Source organism: Neoarius graeffei, chromosome 17, assembly GCF_027579695.1.
Source record: "Neoarius graeffei isolate fNeoGra1 chromosome 17, fNeoGra1.pri, whole genome shotgun sequence".
Classification (NCBI taxonomy): Eukaryota; Metazoa; Chordata; class Actinopteri; order Siluriformes; family Ariidae; genus Neoarius; species Neoarius graeffei.
Window position 1 is genome coordinate 35183962 of NC_083585.1, and position 9758 is coordinate 35193719.

A 9758-nucleotide genomic window follows, 5' to 3' on the forward strand; every position below is an offset into this window, starting at 1 on the left:
CAGCAACTTCTACAGGTGCACAGTGGAGAGTGTCCTGACAAATTCCATCACTGTGTGGTATGGGAACTGCACAACTCAGGACAGAAAGGCTCTCCAGCGTGTCATTAAAATGGCACAGTTCATCTGTGGAGCTGTCCTCCCCCCACTACAGGACATTTACAACACTCGGGTCACAAAAAGGGCACAGACCATCATCAGGGCCCAAACACACCCACAACACAGACTATTCACACTCCTACCATCTGGCAGACACTACAGGAGTGTGAAAGCAAGGACTACTAGACTGACGAACAGTTTTTACCCCCAGGCCATCAGGCTTTTGAACCATGGATTATAATCACCATCTACCTCTATATTTCCATCAGGCTTTTGAACCACGGATTATAATCACCATCTACCTCTATGTCTGCAATTTTGTACAAGACATTGCACATAGCACAGTATATCTACCTCTATGTTTGCATATTGTTTGATTGCCTTTTTTTAATTATGTTATCTTCTTTTTTTCATTCTACTTTTATATTTTGCATTCCATATGCACTTTATATTTTATATTTCGTATTTTATATACAGTATATTTCTTTTTATATTAGTAAGCAAAGTTTGGTCAGGCAGTTGCAAAATAAGAATTTCATTACCCAATAATAAACTGCTGTGTCTGTTATTGTGTATATGACAAATAAACATCTTGAATCTTGAATGCTAAAGAAAGTGCCCAGGAAGAGACCTGATGAAGTGGATGCCGCACGGCTTCCGCCCATATAATAATTCGAATGGGGAGAACCCCGTGGAGGCTTGTGGGACCTTTCGCACTGCAAATAACAGGGGTTCGAGCCATTTATCCCAATTGCGTGCGTCCTCATGAACAAACTTTTTAATTAGATTCTTGAGTGTGCTATTGAATCGTTTGACTAAACCGTCCGTTTGTGGGTGATAAACGCTGGTGCAGATTGGCTTAATTCCCAATAACCCATACAGTTCATTCAGTGTGTGTGACATAAACGAGGTGCCTTAATCAGTCAGAATCTCTTTGGGGATTCTGACTCGGGAGATGACACGGAAGAGCGCTTCCGCAATACTGTGTGCTGAGATATTGCAAAGAGGCACTGCTTCCGGGTATCGCATTGCATAGTCCACCAGAACTAAAATAAAGCGATACCCTCGTGTTGACTGATCTAATGACCCGACGAGATCCATCCCAATTCTTTCGAACGGGGTCTTGATTAATGGTAGAGGGCGCAAAGGCACTTTTGGAATGGCCGCTGGATTTACTAACTGGCATTCGCGACATGCCGTACACCACCTACGGACATCACTGCGAATCCCTGGCCAATAGAACCGGGCCATTATTCTGGCTAGTGTCTTATCCTGCCCCAAGTGTCCAGCCATGGGATTAAAGTGAGCCGCCTGGAGTACCAATTCCCGGCGGCTCTTTGGAATCAAAAGTTGTGTAATTGGCTCCTTAGTCTGAGTGTCCTGCGTCACTCGATATAACCTATCCCTCATAATGGAGAAATAGGGGAAGGACGGGGTGGTGTTTGGCTGGAGCGTTTGACCATCGATTACTCTCACTTGGTCAAATGCATACCGCAGAGTCTCATCCCGTGACTATTCTAATGGGAAATCCATGAGGGATTCCCTGAGAGAGGGAGGAGGAGCCTGCAGCTCCTTGCTCTGACACGGTGATGACGTAGACGGCTCTGTGACAGCTGCTCCCACCAATGCCACACCGGGACCTCCCCCTGCTGAACTGCAGCAGGACCCACTCTTCACTAAATGAGTCATTAATTCCCAAAATCCCGGCCAATCAGTCCCCAAAATTAGCGAGTGGGTAAGGTGAGGATTAACCGCTGCCTTTACACTAAATTTTTCCCCTCGAAAAAGAATGTGGACTGACACTAAAGGGTAGTTGTGAACATCCCCATGCACACACAACACCTTCACCAATTGCGCTCACCCCAATGCCTCATCTTGCACCAGGCTTTGGTGGATTGAGGTCTGATTACAGTCAGAGTCCACCAGAGCCTGATATGTATCCCCTTGGACACTCACCGGTATGCGATACGCTCTGGCCTGATCGAGGGCAGTTCCTGGCGCGTCAGGGATCCAGACCACCACGCCCACCTCCATTGCTGAGCACTGCTGCTGGAGGTGGCCCGGCTCCCCACAGTGCCAGCAAACCGGCCTGGGCTTTCTCTCTGCACAGGCACCCTGGGGCTCACTCACCTAAGGGGGGGAAGAGACAGACATGGAAATGGGAAATGGGAGGGCACCGCGGGTGCAGCAGGCCGGCTGGGGTGGAGCCAGCCCCCGCCTCCGCGGTAGGGGAACGGGACGAGGACGAGACACAGAAGGGGAGGGGGGAGAGAGAGGAGAGGGGAGAAGAGGAGATCTGCTGTCCTGCCGTCAGAACAGCCACCAAATGGTCCTCTGCCAGCTCGATGGCCTGATCCAGCGACGCCGGGCAATGACACTGGACCCACTCTGCGGTCCCTTCGGGTAGTCGGGCGATGAACTGTTCCAGTACCACCAGATCGACGATTCCCTCGGCATTGCAGTTGTCAGCCCTCAGCCACCGCCGGCAGGCGTCCTGGAGTTGCTGGCCAAACGCGAAAGGCCGGCTGACCTCCTCCAGGCGCAGAGCGCGGAAGCGCTGTAGATGTTGTTCTGGGGTACGCCCCACACGCTGGAGGATGGCCCGGCGGAGGTCTGCGTAGACCAGCTGGCTGTCGGCGGGGAGCTGTAGCGCTGCCAGCTGCACCTCGCCCGTTAGCAGGGGGAGGAGGCGCGCCGCGCGCTGTTCCACCGGCCAGCCCGAGGCCTCTGCTGCTTGTTCAAAGAGCGCGAGGAAGGCCTCAGGGTCGTCATGTGGGCTCATCTTCGTTAGGGTGAGGTGGGGAGGGCCCGTGGCGGTAGAGGTGGTGGACCCCGCCAATGCTAGGAGTTGCTGGAACGCCTGACAATCTTCCTGCTGCGCCAGCACCAGGCCCTTGAACCTTTGCTCCTGCTCCTTCCGGAGGGCGACTAGCGCCTGGTGCTGGCTCTGCTGGGCCGTGGCGAGGGCTTGGACCAGGTCTGCGAAGGGGGAGGACTCCATAGGGCTGTTCTTCTCTGTGCTCCAACTCCCGGGTTTCAGCACCACTGTAGAAATTCGGACAGGTGGGTTGAGCATGGAAGGACGGCAGGCCAGAACTGAGTTAAAAAAAACCTCTTTATTGTCACTTTTCAGTGATTTTTACACTCACCTAGCCACACGTGCATGCACACACACAGGTCGTCTAGTTGGGAGAGAGCTCTCTTCCTCTGCTCTCTCTCCTTATATAGGGCGCGGTCACTGGGGAAGACACACAAACACACGTTAACTGACATCAGGTGTAGTGATTCTGCCACTTACCTTCCCTGACTCCACCCTCCGGTCACAGACCGACGCTTGACCACGCCCCCGCTGCCACACACATCTTCCAATGCTCTCATGGAATCTACCCAATTGTGTAGCTCGTCTTCTGTGGGATAAACATTGGTCAGAAGCAAATTCTGTTTTGTGACAATGAGGCAGAAGCTGTAAACATCATTAACAAGGATGCTCCTCAGTTCCATTATTAATAGATTTGTGATGCACCTCACATCGTCCTCTGTGTTGGATAATTTTATCGTTTGAATAGCCCATCTTCCACGCTTGGACATCCATGGCTGATTCTTGTTCCACTTTGAATTTCAGAATTTCACCAACTGTGCCCCGAGGCAGTGCCATCCAGCCTGACTTGCCCTGTTCATTCAAACTGCACTAGACTAAACAATAATGTTATTGCATAGCTGCTCAGGCTCTCTGTATAAATTGACTAACTATATTACCCCAACAGCAATCTGTAAAGTTTCATCTCACCTCACCATATTTCATATTGGTTTAACTTGCTTCCTACTTAATAGTTCAGTGAGCTCCTCCTGCTGGCTCTTCCATGAAAGCATGGAAGGCCAGGGAGGTCTGCTGATGGGATGTTTTTTTTTGGGGGGGTGGGGGTCCTGCGGCTCTCCCTGCTTTACCATGTGCTGTAGGCACATGGTAGAGCAGGGAGGCGTGCTCTCCCTGCCCCAAGGCTTTCCATGTATGCACATGGAAGGGCAGGGAGGTCCCAGAACAGAGCTACCTGCCAAATACAACTTGTACAAATATTGAAATGTAAATGTTTCTTGACAAAGTGGTTTTGACAGAAATCAAGCATAGCATAGTTCTGGCAGGCCATGAAGTCAAGCTCAGCACTCAATCTCAGCTACATCAGCTGACTGCAGCTGATCTCAAGCCAGCTCACATCAGCTGTCAGCTCAGCTGATTCCCTTCTATGCATTCTATTGGCAAATCTCTCATAAAGCACCTTATTTAAGCTGCTTAACTTGCCTACCTTTGCTGCTTCCTCTGCAAGACATTTTGCAACCCACCTCCACCCCAACTCCTCCCCTTTCATGCTGTAGGCCATTAAGCCATGTCATTGATGCCGGCTCAGTACCCAGTCCAGGCCATCTTCTTCCATTACTCCATGGCCCAGTTGTGATGCTCAAATGCCTATTGTAGGCACTTTCTTTGGTGAACAGGAGTCAACATGAGTGCCTTGGCCAGTCTGCAGTTCCTCAGCCCACAAAGCAAGCTGTGATGCACTGTGTGCTTTAACACCTATCATAGCCAGCATTAACTTTTTCAGCAGGTCATGCAGGTGCTCATCTGTGGTTCACTGATTGTCCTTCCTTGGACTACTTTCTGATAGGTGATTAATCACTGCATACCAGGAACACCCCCATAACCTACAATTTTCGAGATGTGTTTAGGCTAAATCCATGACATTTCCTCTGCTGCTGCCTTTCCTGCTTTAGCCATTCCATGCAGGCACATGGAAGGGCAGGGAGGTGCTTCCCTGCCTCAAGGCTTTCCACATATGCACAGGGAAGGGCAGGGAGGTCACAGGACAGAGCCACCCACCAAATACAATTTATGCAAATATTGTTCCTTGGTAATGGTCCTAAATTATGCCCCTTTTCAAAGTGGTTCTGACAGAAATAAGGCAACATAACAATTTTAGTGCAACATAAAGTTTGAAAGAGAAACAGGTCTGTACATACAGTGAGTGCAGTGCAGTACGTAAATGACTACAATGAAGATCCATACAAGGATAGTTACAGTAAAACATACAAACAGATGAGGGAACAACAAATGAGTAATATGTAAAAAGGAACTAAATTTAATCTTGCCATTCATTTCTGTTTGGCTGAAGATTTTCATTGACATCACAAACTATATTTTCTCTTGCCGAACAGCGTTGAAAAAACCTCCTGGAATGTCTTATCCAGCTCTAACAATCCTCCATCCTAATGACTTCACATGCATCCTCCAATGCTTAAAGGGCATATCACGGGTAAATTCAGGAGCAAGATCAATGTAATTCTCCTATTTTATATTAAACTTTCATCAAATATCTGTAACATTCTGCATTCTCTGCAATTTTTTTTACCTTGCGCAATACCAGAAAAATTCAGTTGAAATCAAGCCATTTGAGGTGAATTCGTCTGCCTCTGAAAAAAACTTGGCATTTGGATTTCCCAGGAAACATTGATTTTTGTGACATCATCTGTGGGACGCCTCCCTCTGAATCCTACATCAGCGCTGGTTTGTTTATGAGAAAATGACCTGGTGGTTTTATGCAAATTTCTTCAACGTTATCGTGTAATTATTAAAATGGTTAACAGATGTATCGTAGGAGGGTGTAGCAACACCAATCATGATGGAATTAGTACTCATCGTTTTCCAAAAGACTGGACAATGAGAGAGAAATGGGAGTGCTTGGTCTACACAGGCTGTGCACTTAAACTGTGCAAAGCTCGTGCAGCCTGCTTGCGCTTCCACAGATAACATCACAAATCTGGCTCCAGACTCCCTTGGGATTTTTCCAGATGCGTTTTATTTATTTTTTTTTCTGCTGTAGACAGATGGCCTTGTGCAAAATTACCCTTCCGGATGAGTGTGTAAAGGAACATACTTTCATATTTTAAAAAAATGAAATTGGTCCAGAATATGCCCTTTAAAGAAGAGACACCTGCTGATGAGGACTTCTATCATACACCTTCTAACACCATGAGGAAAAAAATTCCTCACTGGGGTTCAGAAAGGGAGAATATGGTGCAAGGTGTAAAATAGAGAAGGTTGGGTAATCCGGAACCATGCTTCAACGTCTGCTGCCCGAAGAAAACTAACATTGTCCAATACAATTGTGTAGTGTGTCTCCTGTTGCTAGACATGTACTGTATACCACTTGCTTGGGGAGGAATAGTGGAATAAGGTCATGCAAACTGTCCAGAAACCTGAGGAGATGGGCAGTGTTGTAGGGTCCAAGCACAGCACAGTGATGGAGCATCACATGCATGCTAATAGCTGTACACATGGTAATATTGCCACCATGCTGACCAGGAACATCTGTGTCTACTCTGGTCCAGTAGTCTACACTGTAGACAGGTCCTATAGTCTTGTGACACCTGGAGCTTATAATGATCTTACAAGGTCATTGGCTCAACACTAATTTCCTGGTGTAGCAAATAATCTGCATGCTGTCTTTGTCTTTTGCATTATATTGTCTGAGAAATGGCATTTTGACTTGACTTTCTCCATGTGGTTGTGATGAATAAAAAGTATTTTAAAAAAGCTCGGTAATGTTTGTCCTATGTGTAATCAACTGAGAAAACTTAAGTTATTTTGCCATTGTGTGCAAGAGCGGATTTTAATAATGACTCTCTTTCGAAATGGATTAGATTGCCATTTCTTGTAAAATAAATCACCTTTCAAAATGTCCTCTATTTGATCATAATTTACAACCGTCCAGTCATGATTATGTGCATGTTGTATTACTCATAAACTATTGTTCAATAATGCTTCCAATGTGTCTGTTTATGGGTTGATGAGGCTTTGTTCTAGTGAGGTGCTTACAATAACTTGTTCACCTCATTTTCTATTTCTATAATTAGGTGATATGATGATTTTTACTGCTTGCTCCAGTGTTCACAATGCAATTTGTGTCTGAAATTAGGCAGTATTTTTACTTAACTATTCCATTGCTATATTTCTGACCAATGAATGAAACTGTTTTATGAGTACACTTTCACATATACACAGTTTTGTTGATTTGGTTCATTTAAATTTGTGTGTTAAATTGTCCTTAGTGATGGCATATGAGCTGGCTAAATCAGCATTAACATTTCTGGCATTTGTGAACCATATACTATGTGAAAAATGCTTTTAGTTCTCCACAGTTGATTTCATAGATTGAGCAGAGCAGTTCACATTACTGCTGATAAAGCACCCAGATAGGTATACAGATATTAAGAATTATGGACCAACTGAATTTTTGGATCAGTTATCCTCAGTAGAAAGGAAACTGTGAACTACTGTAGGTGCATTTGGTACTTAAAAATTGGTGACACTTTTTTATTTTTCTACGACTTTAAAGGCAAGAATTTATTTTTTAACTTAAATAATTTCTTATTACCTACATAACTATGGTAATCTTTTCAGATGGAATAAAAGTACAGATATGATGATGAATTATAATGTTTGTGTGGATGGGAGGGTAAGCGTGGATCAGCAGGCCTGATTCATCATGCTTCCTCACAAGATTCTAAACAAAGTATAGACCCACATGGGACTGTGCACATGGGGAGAATAGAGATGAAAACTAATGTGTTTTTGGAATGCCCAGAAGCAAAACAGGACATGTGATAATCAAATATAAGACAAGGCACATTTATGGATCGATGTTACAAAAATAAATGTATGTCAGATTGTTTAGTTGTCACAGTTTGGAGTACACTTTGTGTGTGTGTGTGTGTGTGTGTTTTCATTTAAGTTAACTTTTTCCCCCTGAAAATGCTTCAGAGAACTGTTAGCTAGAAAGACTTAATAGATGAGCAATGTAAAAAGGTGTTTTTGTTACCCTAAACAACTAAATTACTTTGCAAAATGTATTGTGTAATGAACATGAGATTAATCCAGGTGAATATATTACTGGGAGCAACAATATTATTTTTGTAATAGCTTTGGCAAATATACTGCAATGAAATAATATAATTTGGAATGCAATATTTTATGATAATTGTGAGTCCCTCAAGAAACTGTGCAGTTTGATAGGTATTTCTATTAACAAGATATTATCCAAAAATCACAGAACTGTAAAGGTTGACAGAAATTTCACTGGATCTTGTTACAATTTATTCATTAAAATCTATAAATTTTTATCTACCTCATACTTTTTATAACTGCATATGAAGTGGCAGAATTGAATTCTTAGAAATCTTGAGACAATGTTGGCTCCAGTACAAAATAGTTCATTTACAACATTTACACTTACAGGTTTTCATGATTTGGGAGAATGGGAGCCCATTTTATCTATTCCCTATCTTCTTATGTTTTTATTGTCTTGTATTTCAAACCTTACAATCATATATTTAATTATATCTCAGCAGGCTCTTCACTCTCCTATGTGTATACTAATTGGTCTTATGGCAGTTGTGGACTTCTCTTTACCAATATTTTGTGTACCAAATATGCTGCTAAGTTTCTTATTTAACTGGAAAGGAATTTCACTTGTGGGCTGTTTGGTGCAAATGTTTTGCATTCATTGTTTTGGTACATTTCACTCTACTATATTGCTTTGGATGGCTCTGGATCGCTTTTTTGCTATATGTAGACCTCTTTATTACCACAAATACATGAAAATGCCCGGGTTTCTAAAGTTTGTTTTTCTTCCAATGATCAGAAATGTGTTCATAACTATCACAATAGTTTCTTGGGCTGGAAAATTGACTTTTTGTGCAACAAATGAGATAGATCATTGTTTTTGTGAACACATGGCATTGGTTCAGCTGGCATGTGGAGATATTTCCATTAACAGTGCAATAGGGCTTTTGGGTATTCTTCTTATAATAACTGCTGATTTTATTTTCATTACAGTATCATATATAATAATACTTTCTTCTGTCCAGAGATCTGGCAAGGCCTGCTTAAAGGCTGTTAACACCTGCATTACTCATTTAATTGTCATGGCAGTGAGCCTGACTTTTGCTTTAATTGCCTTAATGTCATACAGACTAAGAAACAACTTTTCTCCCTCCATCCGTGCCTTCCTGAGTACAATGTACATACTTTTCCCAAGCTGTTTTAATCCAATTATTTATGGAGTACGAACCAAAGAAATAAGAGAGCAGTTTCTGAAATTCATGAAGCATTTTAAGGTCTTTCCAAAGTAATCATGTAATGTACTGTATATTGCATCACATATAAAACATGCCTTGACAACGACCAAGTTACTTTTTCATAAAACTCATTTTTTTGTTTTTATATAATTGTAATTTTAAAGAGTTAACATAAAATATTTTTTAAATAAACAAATAGAGATACTTACAACAAACTGAAAATGTAGGCTTTTATTCAATTGCTATGATGGGTCGATTGAGTGTAACATTTATAGAGAGGAGTGAAGAGAAATCAAACTTGTATTCCAGCTCTGGGTGACCATAGCTTTGCATGTGCAGCCTCCCCATCCACTACCTAGTTCTATCTTATTGCATGACAACTACCATCTGGTAAGGGCAAAGTCTAACGTGCACTGTATCTTTTAACTGATGGTTATGCAACATCATAAATCAGCTGATCATGCTTGGAGGAGAGGATACTTTCTCTCTTCCATATACATGGGCTCATAGATGGGGGGAAGCCAACTGTTGTA

The 9758-nt window shown here is 43.3% G+C and overlaps 1 protein-coding gene across 1 annotated transcript; it reads left to right on the forward strand.

Moving 5' to 3' along the window:
- Positions 1-8319: 8319 nt before the first annotated feature.
- On the forward strand, positions 8320-9279 carry LOC132864684 (olfactory receptor 52K1-like). Its single transcript, XM_060898099.1, has one exon. It carries the CDS (start codon positions 8335-8337, stop codon positions 9277-9279), a length of 945 nt encoding a protein of 314 aa, XP_060754082.1. The 5' UTR covers positions 8320-8334.
- Positions 9280-9758: the final 479 nt, after the last annotated feature.

Coding starts and splice junctions, on each gene's coding strand:
- LOC132864684 (XM_060898099.1), top strand. CDS start 8,335: ATGTTGGCTCCAGTACAAAATAGTTCATTTACAACATTTACACTTACA.